The sequence below is a fragment of the Mchenga conophoros genome, linkage group LG8 (assembly GCF_057382185.1).
Source record: "Mchenga conophoros isolate Kocher_MC1m ecotype Shallow Benthic linkage group LG8, M_conophoros_male_GT1.1, whole genome shotgun sequence".
In the NCBI taxonomy this organism is placed as follows: Eukaryota; Metazoa; Chordata; class Actinopteri; order Cichliformes; family Cichlidae; genus Mchenga; species Mchenga conophoros.
Window position 1 is genome coordinate 7,442,356 of NC_140533.1, and position 19,308 is coordinate 7,461,663.

Here is a 19,308-nt window from a genome sequence, read left to right on the forward strand (position 1 = left end):
TATACAGATACAACCACTTAGATTTCCTACTCCCAACTGGTTGTCAGCCAGTTCCCAGCCACTAGAAGTACACCCTCGTTCTCCTGGGGTGTATCTGCTTTTCACTATTTAGTAATTCCACTATTTCACTCAATTGCAGGTGTTACCAATATGTCAGGAAATAGATAATTACTATTATGTTGCTAATATGTTGGTTGGGCTATAGAGTTAATCCCAGTGTGTGAATGTGTGTGTGAATGGGTGGATGACTGAATGTAGTGTAAAGCGCTTTGGGGGTCCTTAGGGACTAAGTAAAGCGCTATACAAATACAGGCCACTTACCATTTGACTGCACCTGCATCCATCTATTATATACAGTCTGTCATGATTTGATGACGTGAATACTGTAAACACTAATTAGGTTTCAAACAAGCCGTGGTAACAAAAGGTGAGCAGGTTCAGGCGTTCAGTTGTCATTTTACGTAGTCAGCTGTTTCAAATGCCATAGACGCTATTTGCTACCAGTCTTATTCTTAGTCTGTACCCTCCTCCACCTACAACAATGCACCTCATTTAGTGACTCAACAGTGAGTCATATTTTGTAATTTTGCCTCTGTACACCACCACAGTGGATTTTAAATCAATCAAGATGTGGTCAAAATGCAGTCTTTCAGCTGTATTTCAAGGAGTTTAGCAGAAATGTCAATAATGAATTTTCTTTTAGATACTCTCATTTAAACAGAGTGCATTTATCGCTACTTTTCACTTCTACTTTCCTGAAACTTCTCAGTAAGCTGCTGCATGCTGGACTTGCATTAAATACACATCAGCCAGCTAAAGCACAGTGAAAGGGAAGACCGATTCTTAGCTGCATCACATTCACATTGTGAGTGTGTCTGCTGGTAAACAGACTGAGGTTTGTGTGCTTTATATTATTAAAGATATGCTGAGGCTGAAGGGGAGGATAGCAGGTGAAATTCATGTTTAGTGTCAAAAACATCAGACCATATGATCAGCCAATAATTTCAATCATATTTGATTTTTTTAATTTATAAAGATATTGCATGTAGGATACAGGTATACTTAAAAGCTCAATTAATAAGTCATCACTTGAGAAGCTAAAATGAGCAATACAATTGTATGTGCATCTCCAGCTAGAACAGCTCATTTCCTGTTTACCTAGCCCTATCCTTTGTCATTGCACCTTGCCTACATAGATATATTCAGATTTTACCACAGAGTATTACACCGTAAGTAATGCTTATGTAATTATAAGCTGCAGTAATTTCATCATCTGCACACCTTGTTTTTTCCAATACAGCTATTACTTCATCCCCATAAATTGATAAAAAGAACAAATTAAAAGTCAACAGAGAAGAAGAATTATTCTACTCTATTCAGAATAGATGGGACGTGGAGTCAATGATTAGAGGTCTTTTCAGTTCCTATCTCTTAGATCTCTCAGCCCGGGAAGCGTGGGGTGGACCTCTCACTGTCGCAGCTGATGTGAAGTTGCTGCATGCCTGAAAAACAGGGGATGATGTTACTATCGATTTCCACTTAAATGCTTGCATGTCATCTCAGCACCTCATAAAGGAAATCAATCAAAAGTAAATCAAGATACTCAGACATCTGCACTTAGAACTTCTGCAAGGGCAATGCCATGTGTCGTGTTCAGAGGTAACAAATTCACTTTCATGAACGTGCATACGTTTTTGGCTCTAGACCTTAATCAGGCAAAAAGCCAAACAAATCCCCAAACTATTCAGTAAACAAAAGTGAAACTTTAAATGGGGGTAGGGATAGGATTAACCCCACTGCAAAACAAAGCTACTGCGTCAAGGCTCCAACACCAAAGGTAACTTTGTTGCTATCTCTGCGTATCTATACTTTTCATTAGTTTCTCTAAAACATATGCTTTTGCAATGTTGGATCAACGTTTCTAGATTTTGATATAATGTTATTGCGCAAGTAATCACTGTATTTCCACTACACTAATACCATTTTTTAAAATTATTAGCTGGAATTAAACGTTCCAGTGCAGGTGAAGAAAAGCAAACTGCTACCAACACTGTTCCAGTCGTCATTACGACCCATAGCACCAAATTACTTCCCACTGGTTCATACAATTAATATGTAAACTCTATATTGATGAAGTTGCTATTCATGCATATGACACGCAGAAGGAATAAGTTTAGTCTGGATGTAAAGTTATGCCTGTACCAGAATATTAGAATTGTTGCTCTGTCACTGTCACAAGTCAGTGACAGTCTACTATAAAGTTAATGAGTTGTCCCTTTAACACATAATAAGCATGATTATTGTGAGATTTTCTTTGAGCACTTACCATTTTTTGTTGCATGTATTCTGTTGTGGTCCACACTGTGATGTGAATGTTTAAGTTTTGGCTTTATGATCCTGGTATAAATGTTTTCATCTTTGTCGCTTTTACAGCCCAGGCGTGAATAAGCAATAAGTTGTGCTATTTGTTTAGCCATGGCTGTTTTTTCCAGAACGGGTGGCGGTATTTTGCGAGGGGTCACCCTGGGGTCTTTTTCATTCCCCTCACTGAACACATCGTCAGACTCATCTGAAAGGGCAAGCGGGCGAAGATGCACAGCGCAGAGTTCATCCAGCGTCACCGCGGGCATTTGGATCCTCTGAGATTGGAGGAAAGCTTCTGAGTCAGAGTGGCGTCGTCGTGAGGGTTTGGGTTTAAGGGCGGGTTTGGTTTTAGGTAATGGCTCTGGTTTCAGAGGGTTAACATCAGGGATTGTGGGGAGGGGAATCTGCAGGGAGAGCCTGTTAGCACGAGCTCGGGGGTTGAGCGAGCTGGACTTGGGATGCAACTTCCAGCCTAGAGGGTCGTGGCCGATGATAAACGATGTCTTAACTGGAGAAGGGGAGGAGCAGGATGAGGTGGTGGAAGAGGTGGAGGAAGATGAGGAGTGACTTGGTGATGGTGAGATCCCCATGGGGGGGCAGGAGTAGCGTTTCACTGGATCACAGGATGCTACAGGGGTTTGCGGGAGCGATGCGCTACGCTCAGAAGGCTGTGGTTCCTTCTTGATCTTGTTTGTTGTCACATTAGAGGTGGACACTGCTGACAAAGGACGCGCTCTGCTGGGCTCCAGGCTGTGTGGTGACCTCTCTTTGAGCCCTCTGTTTTTCTTTCTGAGGATCACCTGATTCCCTATAACCACATTTTGACTCATCTGGCCCCACTCATCAATACCATTGGCAAGTGCTGGAGTAGCAGTGCCGTTACAAGCATTGGGGTATTTTGTCTTGTTCATCTTGGGACATTAGTGTGCAGATAAGCCTGTGAAGAAAAACACACATATATAGAGAGAGAGGGTGGGGGCACTTAGGATGTTTCATGGTTAAAAAGAGGAAGAGCAGATGCCCGTCTTGACTTCTCAAATTTGTGTTTCACAACAGCTTTCTTTTCACAACAGACACTGTGGCTACTATGTCAACACTCATATGCTGTGTGAATCTTCCTGTTGACAGTTAATTGCTGAAACACTTCTGTTTTATTGGCCTCAACACTGCAATCACATAGAAAATGAAATGTCTCAGATGTGTTCCTTCAGTTCACCAACTGGCTTCAGTTAAACCCAAACCTTATTACTTATGAGTTTCACCATTGGTTTCTTTAGCCTCTACTTTGAAAAACAAAACAAAACAACTACTTCTTTCCACATGAGTATACTAAACATCACATTCACTGATAAAAGCTGATTGCTTAAGTTAGTAAATGAAGTTAAGTTTAACGTAGTGCAGCTCTTGGGAAATGAATGACAACGGTATGTTTACAATGTACTTACAGCTTAAGTAAAAGAGATCCAATACAAAGCATGAAATGTAAGATGTTGTTTACCTCCGGTGTTGCTTAGATCGCTGTTGTCTTTCAGCCTGGGCTAATCTATTTCACTCTCCTGTCTTTATAAAGCTCACTGGGTGTTTCCTCCCCTAAATCTGACCACAGCTTCCCCAAACTAACGCCCAGAAACCCACATTTCACACACAGGTCCTCATTTCACACACAATAACACATGTGCACTCAAACACACACTCCAGTCAGGCTTGATGAGCAGCTGCTTTCATAATAGCATGGAGTAAGAGCAACATCTCTCAGTGTCTAGTTGTTTACATGAAAGGTATTTAAGCTAAGAAGCTAACCATGGCAGTATACTAGAGACTAGACTAGAAATCGTAATTAAACGACTTACTGTTATTTTCATAATTACAGCATCTTTAACCAAAGAGTTTTTCCACTGTGTGTGTGTGGAATATATATAAGATGTGTAAAAAGAATACACAGTCTTTGGCGAACACTGATGCTTTTCCATTTTGAAAGCCTCCCTCATAGTGCCCCATATAGAGTGCCATATTCAAAAATAAGCACTCTCAATGATTTTTGGTGTTTGTTTTCAAGAGTTTAAATCATCTCTGCTTCATAAACCCTGGAGCTGCTGCCAAGGACATTTTTAACCACTCAAGCGGTGGATGCTCAAATCCTGGTAATATTACTCAGTTAGCTCGTCTCTCTCTTTGTTCCAGACCACAAAATACCAAAGAGGAAACATTGTTACTTTTTGACATTTGTGACATTTGTGAGTATCCTGACAATTGCCATTAGTTTTACTATGCCTCATTAAAGATGCATTGAATCACATCTCAACTTTAGTTAATGCACGTCTGTCTTATATAAGTAAGACAGACTTACTTCCTATACAGTTGATAACATTAGGTAATGTTACTTACTTATATTAATGTTACTTTTAATGTTGCTTACTAATCTTTCCGATATTATTTCATGAATATGCAGAATTTATTTTATTACATGACTAATTATTTTAATAAAAAATAATGAATTAAGAAAAAAGTTTTTTTCTTAATATTAAATATTTTATATATTCTTCTGCCTACACAGTGCTGGAGAAAGCTACCAAACAAGTCATCAGAGTTATGGTTTTTGGCATGCAAACACAAAAAAACAATAGTTAACAAATGGTTAACTAGGCTTCAGATAGCATAAGGTGCACCAGAGACCACGAGAAGGTGGAGCAATCTTCACCACCCTCACTATCTCCTGTTGCTGCCACAGCAACAGGAGATAGTGAGGGTGGTGAAGATGGCTGTGTGATTGGTTTGGAAATATTCTTATTACAACAAAGCAGGGACTTCCAAGTTACACCTGATCATTATATTAATGTAAATCATCTGTAAGATGGCACATGGCACATTTATCCCTTATGGGGTGGATCAGTACGTCACTGATAGGTCGATGTGTTCAAATAAGCTGATGTTGACATATAATCTGCGTAGCATCTGATCATTACACACTGACAAATTTCATTGCCTGCTTTTTATGAACAGCACAGGAGTGGAGAAGAAGTAAAGAAGTGAGAATGAGGAGTGTGACACATAGATGAAACACTAAAAGAGCTGCAGTAGAGGTGAAGGATGGGAGTGCATTAGATCGACAGATTTGTCACAGTTAAAAATGAATTCTTGTCAGACATTAGAAGCAGCAGGTCCAAGAACAGTTGCTTTGGACACAACCCTCCACACCTAGCCCTGGAAAAAGAGCCATGTGTCAGGTCAAACACAAATGCAAGAACAATCATGCCACTGTGCGATGTGTTCACTGCTACAGATACACGTGTGGTAAATGCAGACTACAGATACCATGGCAGTGCCAGGATTGTGAGTGATTGCTGAAAATGTTGAAATGTACTCACTCACTTTTTATTATTATTTGTAAATATGTGTACAAATGGTTGGTTTTTTGTACTGTTTTTATCAATAAATCTCAGCAACAAAGGACATACACCCATGTGTGTTGATTTCTCCCTAAGATGGCAAACTGAAACACTCCAAGTTGGTGACTTTTGGAGATTTATTTCCCTGGATGATTGAGAATGCATCAAGACGAACACAAAAGGAAGTTCTTCGGCTGTCTTCTTGTTTGATGGCAGATGCTCCCTTCACCCTGGCCAAAAAGGCTAAAATTACCAAAGAAAAAGTGGAAAACAGCTAAACATGAGAGGTTTTTGGACAAAGTTTGTGTGTTTTCCATTGTTTAAGCACTGCTTCCAGCCAAGAGTGATACCATATATGCCCCATAGCTGCAGAAAAGGCTAACATTGTTATCGTTTTACAAAAAAACAGCTAAACATGAGAGGTTTTTGGACAAAGTTTGTGTTCTCCATTCTGGTTTGAGCACCGTTTAAGCACCGGCACCGTTTCAAAAGTACCGGTTTGGTACTGGTATCGGATAAAACCTAAACGATACCCATCCCTAGTCAAAAGGAAGTTTTTCCTTCCCAGTGTCACCAAGTGCTTCCTCGTAAGTTTCACTGCCTAACCCTAACCAAAAACAAATGTAAAGAAAAAGCAAAGAAAATAAATTAAAATGCAAGTAAAACTCAAACTATATACATAATGGTAAATATATAATGACAATAAAGGCCTTTTCTATTCTAACACACTGTGTAGTTGTTGCTTTGAGGGGTGAAATGACCAAAGCCTTCATAAATCTCTCACAACCCCCAGATTCAGACTCTCTTGTCCTGTCGAAACTTTTTTGTCTGACATCAGAAACAAACCAGTAGATATTAAACCGCCCAGTAAGAGTAAATGAAAACAACGGAAATTTGTGTCCAAGACCACAAATCTATAGATAGCAGTTCATAAGTATTTCACATACCGCTGAGACTGTACTGTTTATAGGGCATGTTTGTGGAGAATTATCTATACCTGCTTTTCTGTGAATATCAGAATTGCTAATCACAGTGACATCGTATTTTGATGAGTCTGTCATGAGCGAGGTGAATTTTGGAAACACCAGATGACAGTTTTGTATTTGGAAGAGATTTACAAGGTTCAAGGAAGCTGTAGCAATATTCAAATTACACCCTGGCATGATCCGCTGACTTCTAGCGACTGCTGCCCTTTTTTCTTAGCATGGTGTGCAGTAACATTTTGAAGTTGTTTACCTCTTTCTTTTTTTTTGAACACCAATGCTAAGCAGCCCACAAAGTGAAAACCACAGTCAGGACATTCAGTATAACCCTCAAACAGAGCGTCCAGGGAGTGCCAGTCTCCCATGACTCTTTGTACAGACTCTGCAGTTGTACACAAAGTGTCAAACTGAAATCTTTATCAAGGCTGTAAATCTTGCCCACGTGTTACAAGCCGTCACATGTACACTACATGTGTTTTCACACATGTTCGCACGTACTGCAGGAACTCTTAACGCTCAGCATCGACAGCGATTCCTTTGAAGTTTGATCCCTTCACTTCAGAAGCAGCGTTCCTTCCCTCACTTCCCCATAATCCACCCACAGACTGCCGGGATCTTTCAAGGCTGTGTGAGTAATTGGCAGGTTCGCGTGTTGTTGGGAGCTGGGTCTGCTAGGTCAGAGCTCAGTACATTAATCTTGGCGTAATGAAGCGATGTAAACCTCACAGGACACTGTAAATCTACAGACGAGAGCGAGGATTACTGCTTCTCGGAGTAGTCGTTTCTTGATGATACACACAAGGGGGGGGAAGGAAATGCATGTGCGAGACACCTAACCTTTTTTTCCTTCCTGTTTCATCCAGTAGCAATGAAAAATATTTGCCTCACTTCCTGCTCAGTCAATGTGTGCTTATTGATGCTTGAAATGTTAACGGTATCTCTGTGCCCAGCTGGCTCTTTCTATTTGTGTTATGTTTGGGGTTATATCACTTTCTGTGTCACACATCACTGGTAACACTCTTGCGGAGAATTTTTCAAAACAATAAGAAAACTGCCAAACAATGTAAGGTCCAGTACTGTAAAATACAGCATTCATAAATAATGTGGGAAAACTGAAGATGTTTGTCTTGAAGTTGACAAGAGAGGTTTGTTCACAACAGCTGAGCACAGAAACAGGATCAACAGAGGTGTGCACAGCATTGCGCTGCAGAAAATTGAGAGATTTGGCAGTTTGATCCCCTCAGGTTTGCTGGCAAAATGATTAAAGGAACTCCTCGGATTTTTCAAGGAAACCGTAATGTGAGCATGACAGCCAGGGACACGTCGGCAGGGTTTTTGGAGGAGTTCTTGGAAGTGTATTTGAGATATTATTGCTAACATTAAAAAATGCCGTGGGATACATCATTTCCTGATTTTAATGTCAGCAAGAAGAAATTGTTTTACGTCACTCCAGAAAATATGCAGATAGCTTTTTTTTAATGTAAATGTGTTGGGACATACATTTCTAAAAGTGGCAGCTTCAAAGCTGAAGAGCGGATTAGTTTGTTTTAAAGGCAAACTCCTAAAGCACACCTATTATACTCAGCTCAAGCTCCATATTTATTAATAAGTGACTTTTATGTATATATTGTGCTATTCTTAGTTAGTGTGTTGTCTGTCTCTGTTAATGTTTGTTTATAATGGAGCACTGTAACGAAAAATACTCTATTGATCCCTAGGGGAAATTATTCTGATTCTGATATTTGTTTACAGTTTAAAATTACTCTTATACTGGGCCTTGGTACGGCCTCTCATTTCAGCCTCTGTCACTAATATCACTCTTTTGCCCCTTTGTACAGTGACTGACTGTACCTGAATGTACTCATAAATATACATTGATTACTTTGTAATTATGTAGCCACCATACATGGGCCGAGACGGACATCGCTGCTCCATAATCTAATTATGTTCTATATATGCGGCTAGAGATCGCCCACATATATAGTATACTAGAGGTGGAGGAGGAAAGAACTGATAGGCGTTCGTGTGCTTTGTAGGCAACTTTTAATTTGTGTCTGCACCTTCAGGTTAAAGATATGAGGGACCATACCTGTGTTTTATCATCTAAGAAAGCGAGAGACAGCATGACCGGCATCTGGATAAAATGTCATCCTCTTCCTCCTCGCCTCAAGCCTCACCTCCTGAACAGTAGTCAGGGCTCTAACAGACAGAAATGTGCATAAAATGCTCATTTATTCTCAATATTGCAATTTCTAATTGCCAGCAGATGAGTTATGTGACCCTGCTGTCTACAGACAGCTGACAAAGAGCTGACTAAACAACATGAGGTAGTTATAAGCTAATGCTATGCCAGCTAATACAGATTAAATTGCCACTTTCAGCCAGAGGTCAGCCCATACAGTCTGTAGTATTTTAGGACAAAAGTGTTTTTAGGACAGTAGGTATTTTAAGACTACATAAAATATCTATCAATGGAGAAAAAATGAAGATATGAAAAGAAACTACAAATTTTAGGTTGGGTGTTCCATATTCTGCCCCGGCAGCTTTGTTTAAATCCATGAAAATGGCGACGTCTCTGCCAGAGCTCCAGTTTGATGACACTAGGTGTATGTTACAGAGAATTGCTCACCTTACGATGCTGTCAGGATGAAAGCTTTCAAAGTATGGGCCACTACTGAATGCAGTGGAGAAGCAGGGATTGGTATGATTTGGCCTGTAAGGCCAGGTTAGGAGAGGTTAAGGTTCAAAGGGTGGCTGGAGGGCAAAGGACTGCAGTACTGACGTCATGTGAAAATTATGGATTGACACATGAGGTCAACAGTGGACTGACATCCTGCACTCACTACAGCTGAATGGTGGGAGGGGTAAGAAAACAGAATTCATTTGACTGCAATCTGATATCTACTGACCTCTGGTCGAGAGATTTTACACACTGTACCTTTAAAGCTACCCTCCTTTATGCCAAATTTATTGTGACTCTCATAAACGTCTGTATTAACCCTTTTCTCTTTGATGGCATACATTGTATGTATGCTAATAAATCAAGAGGAACACATTAATGACAACTAGTGCACTCAGCAGATGATAGATATCCATCTTCTGGGTGCTGATTAATGCTGTGCCAAAGCAGAAGACAAATGCATGACATATTCATCACTTTTATGCCAGGTCACACTGCTCCAATTAAAGGCGCCAGTTGATTTGAAAATCTTTTAATCTGAATAGGGAAACATGTGCATGTAACCAAAGACCTTTTTGATTGCTTTTTATTTGCATCACCAGCACAGTTCTCTTCTTTGTTTTTGAAAATTAGTTTATCAGGTTTTTTAAGGTAACACTGTCCTTCATGAAGAATGTTCTCTTCATAGTGTGTTGAGGAAAGACAGCATGCATCTTTTTTGTGGATGCTGCCATGAAGGACGTACCGCATGTCACCATTGTGCTGATGAAATTAATTCCCTTTTTATGTGACAACAGTGTAACCTTCATGTTCTCCTCTTTCAGACAGCACAGATACTTTTAAATGTTGCACAAGCTCTCAGATTCTGCTCATAGTTATCCTTAGGCTTAATGGAAGACTCTCACAGTATCTTGCAGTCCTTTAGGATTGTCTGTGAACAGAAAATAAGAAAAGCTAATACAAATCTTGTTATCCTCTGCGGCTCATTATTAAGTATCTACACCCTCTTAAAAATTCACAACCTAAGAAAATCTGTAAGTTGGAAAAAACAGACTGGATTTAGATTTAATCACACAAAAGCCCGTAGACTAGGGGTTAGTAATTACCACGACTGAAATGGTTTTCATAATCACCTGGGCTAATTGGAAACATGAAAGTAGGCCAGCTAACTGCATTACTGTAAATCATTATTGCCTGTGTTAATAATCCTGTTTTCCTATCTCCAAAAGGTATTCATAAACTTTTGAAGTGGATGGGACTTTAGATAAAATCAAATAAAAGTAATAAATAAAATATACATCCTGTTTCTGGCAGAGACCACCTGTTAACAAACCTGCTGCTTTTTTATCTTTGGCTGACGAAAGGTTTATATTCATATGGATCCCAATAAAGAGCTTGGATTGCATTGCTCCTTCGGTTTCAAAATCACCCACAATACTTAATGTATCTTATCTTTATATATTTGTATGTAGGTACTTCATGAGTTGCTAATTATTGCATCAATGTTATTGGTGGAAGGTTTCATGTCTCCTAATGCAAACATGGCAGAAGATTTAAAGAAAGAACATTTAAAGAAATCACTGACTTGAATATTCAATTGATTTTCCAGCTCTTTGGCTTGTTACAAAGTTCAGATGTGTTAATTAGATGTTTCCTTTAGTTAAGATGCAGAATATAGCTAGTTATTGTTGTCATCAAGGCTCCAAAATCATCAATCCCTGCAAATAAGTTACACCACAGCAGTTTTTCTATGTTTAAGGGTGATGGACAGACTGAAAGAGCAGGCAAAATTGCAGCAGCAGCATTGGCATTTTAAAGGGGGAAATGGGAAGGTTCAAATCTTAAATAGACCAACAAATAGGGAGAGTGTTTGCTATATGGTGTGAGGCTCACTGCCATCAGATTGCTGTCATAAATCATGGACAGAAGATATTCCAACAAGGAAATATCATTATCATTATAAAAATTCAACAAGTGCACCTTGAAAGATAAGGGACAGCAGACGTATGGGAGAAGAGTGGAACTCTTTCCGAATTTGTCAGTATTTAAAATGAAAATTAAAGTGTACATTTTAACAAAATTGCAGTATTTGTACTGAACAAATGGCCAGTTCATGCACATTATAATAGACACATCACATCTTTGATATATGAGAGACACCGAATGCCATAGCCACCTATCAAATTAGTTACATTTGATAATGGTGTGAACTAACTTGTAGGTGTCACAACATACACAGCATATCTATGAGGTTGCAGTGATTGCTTTAAAAAGGATGTGCACCAGGAGTTATATATTCATAACACCTGTCCACTGAAGCGCACATCAGTTTCACATAAAGGCCCAGTGGTTGTCCAGTGTACTGGATAATCATTACAATGTACTGTTACTGTCAGTATTTCCAATTATATCGGACAGGATTTGTAGCCAGAGGCAAGCATCAGAGGCGATCTAGTTTGGTGGTCTCAAACAAAGTCTCTGCTTTTTAAGAATAATGTGGTCTTGTTGTCTTTCTTGAAGTGGCTGGCTGAGAATTGGCTCCTCCTAGTCCTAGATTGTGGTTCTCAGTCAGAAAAGGTTTGCCCGTTCCTGGTTGAGGATAAACTGCTACTTCAAGCTGTTTATCTGTGTGGTCACAAGTCATGTGAAACAAGGATGTGTTAGATTATGTCTCTCGGCTGGTTTGGGAATGCCTTGATACGCTCAGCTTACTGAAATTTAAAGTTCTTCTCCTTGGTGGCTCACAATAAAGAAGGATTTGCCTATACTAATCACATCTCTCTCTGTCTTCTAGCTGCAGTCATCTTATTTCAGTCAGTTCTACTTGCTCACTTACATTTTCCATTTGCACAAAAAACCTGAAATAATGTGGGATAGAAACATGCTTTTTCTTTGGTATACAAATGGCAACAGTTAAGTATGTAGGAAGATGTAGGAAATTAGACGCTAGTGTGCAGGAGTGAGAAACATTAAGGGCTTTTTAACTAAGCCAGCAAAAAGGGAAGTGACCACTGACCTGTAATTGGAAGGAGATGGATGGATAGACATAAAAGAAAAGAGAAAAGGGGCAAAGAGGGGACGATCTGGAGGAGGGAGAAGGGGAGAACAAGATGAAGTAAGAGCAGCAACCAACAAATTAATCTTTTCTTTCCCTTTTTCTCCTTCTCAGTGGATTCATTCGTCTCCTTTGTCAGTAGTCTTTATCTCCTATCCCACCCCTCGATCAGTCCTATCTCCTCTGAACGACCCGTTTTTCCTGCTCATCCTCTCCTGTTCTGAATTTCTTCACCACTCTTTGCTCTATTTCCATCTCCAGGCATGGCTGACAGAGATTCATGAATACGCCCAGCAGGATGTGGTCGTCATGCTGCTGGGCAACAAGGTGAGACCTTGTTGCCAACACTGGGAGATAGATGGACAGATGGACTCATAGAGGGTGGGAAGAAGGGATCACAGGCGGTATAGTAGGGCCTTGAGCCAGAGTGTAATGGATATGCACAAAAGCAGGGGAAATTTTTTTTTTATAGAAATGATTTTCCAATGTCAAAAAGTTTTCAGTAGTTACATCATTATATCAGAACAAAGCAAAACAATGCACATTATTAAAGCTTAACTAATCAATAGTTCACATTAATACTAGCAACTAATCAAGTCGCTTTGAGCGTGACATTAAGTGGTTGCTCATATTGATGAATGGAAAGGTTTACAGCTTTAATGAGCTTTTTAGCATTGTTTGATTTTAGCCTTCAAATTTATGGTTTTATGGAGCTGCTGTACACAGTGGAACACTTAACAACTAGCAAAGCTAGACATTTAACATAACCAGCCAGACAAATGTTTTGCTCAGGAGTTAGTGGCAACAGTGGAAGCTTCAAGAAGAGTTAGTTAATATATTCATATTCTTTCTTCTGCAGTCACACAAGAGAAAACAGTAGTTGCATCCTGTAACATGACCAAAATAATTCTAACTACGTGCAGTTAACTTGTGACCTCACTGGTTTGAAATGGTTGCTCTGAAGAAACAATGCACAATCTGTTGCAGGCTTCAAACTGACTTTGGTGTGTCAAAGCAGCAATAAAATGGCAATAGGATGGAGTCAGTCTGCAATAAGTTTATCATTGAATGGGGTCATGTTGGCAGTTACCCTCAATCTGTTTAAACCATTAACTTTGATAAACTGACAAGAATTGCAAATCTCTTACCAACTAAATGCACAAAAAATCCCATTAAACAGAAATTCACATTAACTACTTACATTTAGAGTCTAGACAGAACCTCATAGATTTAAAACAAGAATTCATAAATTCTTCCACAAATAGTAATGTAGTTGCTGCAGGGTAGCAATTTAACTGCAATATGCGCACAGCAACCTTGCGATTATAAAGTGATATAACCAGAACACAACCTGTTTAATCAACCTTATTGCAAAGACATGCATTACAGATGGGTTGTGCTTATCAGCGCAGACTGACTCAGATTGCAACGTATAAATGATATGGCAGTTATTTGCAAACCTTGGCTAATCTGTTTTAGAGGGATTTCAGTCAATCTGAGTTAGACAGGTTGCCTCCCACTCCTGCCTCGTATTTAAAAGTGATCACTCTGAGGTTGATGGTTGCATCATCAACATCTGGGCAACCAGTTATTAGCTGCAAGGACTTGCAGTGAGCCTCCAAAAGCAAAAACACCCAAACAACTACCAATTTTTTGCTAAATTGCAAGCTTATTGTCCTGTTTTTACTGTAGCGTGACTAAGGCTTACATTAGTCACAATCCTAAATTAATGCCAAGTATCTTTTTCTGTTCAGTATCTAATTGCTCAGTAACATACTTGCTGTAGACTTAGTTTTTAGACTGTAAATTCCACTTTTATCAGCTGTATTTACAGTAATAGCATTTTCTGTAAACCCTAGAATAATTAAGCTAGCAGAAAGCTAGCTACTAGCCAATACTGAAAGTCGAATATTATATATTAAATAGCCATGAAGTTGCTAAAAAATAAAAGAATATAATGTAAATAAAAGCTTTATGTTCAAAGACGTGTATTCACACAAATAATAAACCTAATTTTTCTTCCAGTTAGGTCATTGTGTTCTCATACCGACTTGCTAATATGGTAACTAGATTAGCAGAGCTAATGAAATAGCAACAGTCCTAAAAAAATTGTGCTTGTTATAGAGTTGCTAGCTCAAGCATCTAAAACGAGGAGGGTCACAGTCTCTTTATTTTTTTTATGCTTATTAAAAAACATATTTTGTCATTAGGACCAACTACACTAAAGACACTGTGAGAAGAATATAAGTGATTGTTTCTGATTCTGTGCTGTCTGTCCCATATGTTCTAGGCTGACGTGACACATGACAGGGTGGTGAAGCGAGAAGAGGGGGAGAAACTGGCAAAGGTGAGCTTTCTATAACACAAACTTGTGCCTATACACATAGCACACATAACGTTTGACACATGTAACAAGAATAAAAAATACTTACTATACTTAATCCGCTCATGCAGCAAAGTTGACCCTGAAATTCTCTCCCCCTCCTTATGTATTCATACAGGCACATAATGTTGTTATTGTTTGGAATAAATGACGGGGGATTGCTAACATAATTTTCCAGGCCGTTTCGCTCAGATAAGCTCTGAGAGGCATGTTAGAGAAGGCTAAATATGAAGTGGTATGGAGTAGTGTGGCAGACGCACAGCAGCTGTCAAGGTAACAAACTCAGCAGGAATATTGAGATATTCACACGTACACGGAATGAGATTGCTTCACCTGGGAGCATCTCTCATCGACCACATTCTGCGTTCTCGCTCTTTTTCCAAATTACAACAAAATGACAAGAAAATTAGTTTTGAAAGCCAGGAACCTCAGTAGCCATCACAAGTATTTTTGAAATATTAGTATTGATCATCAACCCTCTCATCCCTCCCCAGGTGTCATAAACCCCTCGGCACGAATATACTTCCAATCTTAAATTAATCATAAGTCTAATTTTTCTGCAATTTAGGTCGTTATGTCCTCACAGTAAAAGACAGACAAGTGGCATGGCCACACACACACACACACACACCTGAAAAGATATTTTTCTGTATGCAGGAATTTGGAGTGCCGTTTATGGAGACAAGTGCAAAATCTGGACTGAATGTCGAGCTGGCGTTCACTGCTGTGGCCAGGTGAGTCTCAGCACAACAGCACAAATATTAGACCCCAGAGGGAGATTAGATGTGATCATAAAGCAAGCATATGCAACTTAAGGAGTAACGTTTGCTCATTTGACTACACTAAGTGGTTTTCCATTATAAGTTTTACCCAAATTTTGGCTGATTTAGAAAGCATTTGCTGTGTAACTGATGTTACTGAGTTTGACTTTTTCCAGACTGCTCTTAATAGCACCAAGTTTAGCTCCAATTCTACCCAAAGCACTTAGACGTTTTAGACCCAGGATTTTTTTAATGCAAGCGAGTAAGGCCTTTTGTTGTATCACTTCCCACCTGATTCTAAAGATGGACAAAAATGATTTATTTATGAAAAGGAGACACCTTTTTAACATCACATGTCAGTGTTTGACCATACAAGAAAATACTACAGTCTGCCAAGTGCCATTTATTCTTAAAAGCAAACAGCTTTTTCATGTAAAGAAAGGAACAGGATTTAAGTCATACGTTAGAAATGTGCAATTCACTTGTATTTTTATTTTTATTCCTATTTATTCTATTTATCCCCTTCGTATATTTTATTTATATTGTCTCTGTATTTATATATATGTGTGTGTGTATAACTCTGTAACTTCTGTCGGTGCTGTGCTTTTTGGAAATCGAATTTCCCAGAGGAACCCACCCGAGGGATTAATAAAGTTCTATCTTATCTTATCTTATCTTAGAAATTGGGCAATTGAGACTATGGTTGAAAAGATGTGAGCAGTATCAGCAAAATTGATTCAAAATTTTATTTGCATTTACTGAAATACTAAACGTAAAGTAAATGCAATACAAGCTACTGCTAAGATTGATCACAGTATAACTAAATTGGTAAAACGACTGAAATAAAAGGGCACTCCTTCTACTCTTATTGAGCAATCATGATCAGTTTTTCAAACTGACTGATTGAAATTAAACACGATCATGTTTTTTGGCCAATCAGATACAGTGTTACAGTCTTTAGTGTTAAAGGCCGTCCCTACAAATTAGGGTAAGATAAATTTGCACCTGTAAAGTATCAAAATGAATTGCTTAAAGTTGGATCGTGGGACTAGTTAGCTAACTAATTTATGATTAGCAGCTGTAATTCAGAGGTTTCCAAATTACAGGTCAGCATAATCAATCGTCATCCCCAGAGTGTAAGCACATATACTGTCCCTGGGGTGGCTGTAGCTCAGGAGGTAGAGCAGGTCATCTACTGGTCAGAAGGTTAGTGGTTGGAGTAGAAAAGTGCTATATAAGAATCAGTCCATTTAACAATCCACAGGGCTTTACTTGATCAGTATTTTGTTGGGTTCCAGCTTTGAAGTCATCAAGTCCGAGGAATTCTCTGTACAAACCTGAGACAGGATTGCATCGAGGCGTCGATTTTGGGAATGGTATCAAAACATTTCTGCAACGCTAAAGGTCCCAATGAGCACAATGGCCTCTATTTTTCGTAAATGGAAGAAGTTTGGAAGTTTCATATAGGGCATTAATGTTAGAAAATATGGAACAAGTGAAACGCTGTTGTTACAGCCTGGCTCCAAATCTGCAACGTAAATATGGAGACTAACACATTTTACAAAGATTAGGTTTTATTTTAAATTATATAATATGTTAGCTAACATAGTTGGTTCCACTTAGACAAAGACTGGTGCGCCTCCTCAAAAGCCTGCAAACAGCTGAACGCTCTTGCACTGCCACTGCAAAGAGAATAGGGATGCAGAGGGTGTAAGGCTGATAATGCTTTCTGGATGCACTGCATCCCAAAAAGAACGCAGTTCTTAAGTTAAAGGGGGGTCCAGCCCAGTAGTAGGATGATGTAACTAATGAAACAGGCAGGGAATGTATGGTGAGTGAATTTGTATAATTAGTACTATTTGGGATAATATCAATGGAAGATTCAAAAAGAATTGCTGTCATGCAGTGTACATCTGGACAGATGTATCCACGAGAAGCACTGCCGGACAAATGTTGCTCATTTGTTTTATGAACACATTTTCATGCTATATTTGGAACTAGAAAGCTAAAAAAAGAAATATCTAAGATAAAGTGTTTAGACACAGATACAAATGACATATTCATCTATAAGATCAGATATAACATGAGTGTCTTTTCTCTTAACATGAACTTTAATAGAAATAAAAACGTTGGCAATAGTATTTTGATTGTGTTTCTGACAAATGTGTGGTGTCGGACAGTGTGTGGGAGCTGTTTCACACTTATAGTCTTGTTATGGTAACAGACTGGCAGAGAGGGCTGATGCCAAGAATAGAGTAGCACAGTCTGGCACACAATCACACTGCAAACAGAATATGAAATTAAATATTTTCTCGTTGTTGTCTTCCAGCTCATGTGAACACCTTCTCGGTTTTTTCATCCCTCTGCTTCTCTCGTCTCTCTCCGAACCCCTCCGTCATCGCTGACTCACCTCATCTCTCATCTCTGCCCTATGTTTTTATTTGTTCCACTCCAGTGAGCCTTTACTTGCACAAAACACAAATTCAAAAGGCAATGAAACCAGGTAACCAAACAGTACATGTTTGGCATTGAGACAGAGTGCAGGAGTGACATCGACAAATGACCCACTGACAGAAGTGATCTATAGGTTTTCATATAACATTTTTTGTTTTTGTTATTTATGGCAAAGGCTCCTTCAGCTCTTTTTATTAGTATTACCTAGAGGGGCTCCTCAAGTCACTAATCTGATCTATATTTTTTTGTTGGTTTTGTTTCTTTGGAAAGTCAAAAAACGGTAGAGAAATGACACTTGGTGGTCATCTGTAATTCAGTGTTTATGGCATGGCATTTAATAAGAAAACAGTTGTATTTATATAGGGTCAAATCACAATAACAGTTGCCTCAGGGAGCTGGACTGCTAATCTGGGCATTTCCCAGTGGGTCAATGTGCTTGTAGGTCGATGGGTCAATATAATTCTTATTTTATGCTTTGCCGATTATACAGGCCCGCTTGAAGTGCCGCTGCGCACTGGGCCTACCCGCACAGACAGCAGCCCATTGGTTCATGTTTTTTTACTGGCGCTGGATTGTCCAATCAAAACTTTTAATGCAATTTGCCTCACTTAACTATGGAAGCCCGTTTCCGCCACACAAAAAAAGTATCCCTAACTCGAAATTTCGACTTATTAACTCAAAATTTTGAGAAAAGTAACTCGAATTTTGAGTTAGCTCTGCCAATCAGTCATCTACATGAATGATGTCATTTCCTTGTTACCCAGAAACTGGAGCCCTCAGCTACAAATGCTACAGCTAAGCTACCAGTATTACAGCCAGTCATGAATGCACAAATGTTCAGCGTGGCTTCACAAATGATGAAATCCCTGTGTTATTAGCTGAATCACATGGCGTTACTATCAGCGAACGTACTCTCGAAAGCCCCAATTTGTTGCGATCCGGTTTTGAGTGTCCATTCCTCTGCGCCGTATCCTTCCGGGTAATAAGAAAATGACATCATTCACATAGATTACTGATTGGCAGAGCTAACTCAAAATTTCGACTTATTAACTCGAAATTTCGAGTTATGGATACTTTATTTTGTGTGTGTGGCAGAAACTCTGCACCTTGTGGAGCAGAGCTTAGTGAGGAAGAAGCGGTTGATAAAGATGGACAAATAAAAGTGAAATGATGGAGCTGAAAAGCTGAGAGAGAATAGCAAAGAAACTAGAAATAGATGCAGCCTAATGTCTTCAAATTAAC

General features: G+C 39.1%; 2 protein-coding genes across 3 annotated transcripts in view; one reads left to right on the forward strand and one right to left on the reverse strand.

Annotated features, from left to right (window-relative positions):
• LOC146568034 (ras-related protein Rab-26-like) overlaps positions 1–19,308 on the forward strand; it is a 126,285-nt gene that overhangs the window by 103,177 nt on the left and 3,800 nt on the right. Inside the window, exons 6-8 of the mRNA XM_085283791.1 lie at positions 12,730–12,795; positions 14,759–14,815; positions 15,509–15,585. Coding sequence (XP_085139917.1) covers positions 12,730–12,795; positions 14,759–14,815; positions 15,509–15,585 — 200 coding nt within the window. The remainder of the gene's footprint in view (positions 1–12,729; positions 12,796–14,758; positions 14,816–15,508; positions 15,586–19,308) is intronic.
• LOC146568036 (uncharacterized) lies at positions 500–3,916 on the reverse strand. Of its 2 annotated transcripts, none has more exons than XM_085283790.1 (3): positions 3,863–3,916; positions 2,327–3,301; positions 500–1,502 (listed from the first exon to the last, which is right to left on the reverse strand). In XM_085283790.1, the coding sequence occupies exons 2-3, from the start codon at positions 3,273–3,275 to the stop codon at positions 1,441–1,443; spliced, it is 1,011 nt and encodes a 336-aa protein (XP_085139916.1). In that variant the 5' UTR covers positions 3,276–3,301; positions 3,863–3,916; the 3' UTR covers positions 500–1,440. The 2 variants fall into 2 exon arrangements, with proteins under 2 accessions (XP_085139916.1, XP_085139915.1); XM_085283789.1 differs by having other exon boundaries at positions 3,810–3,914.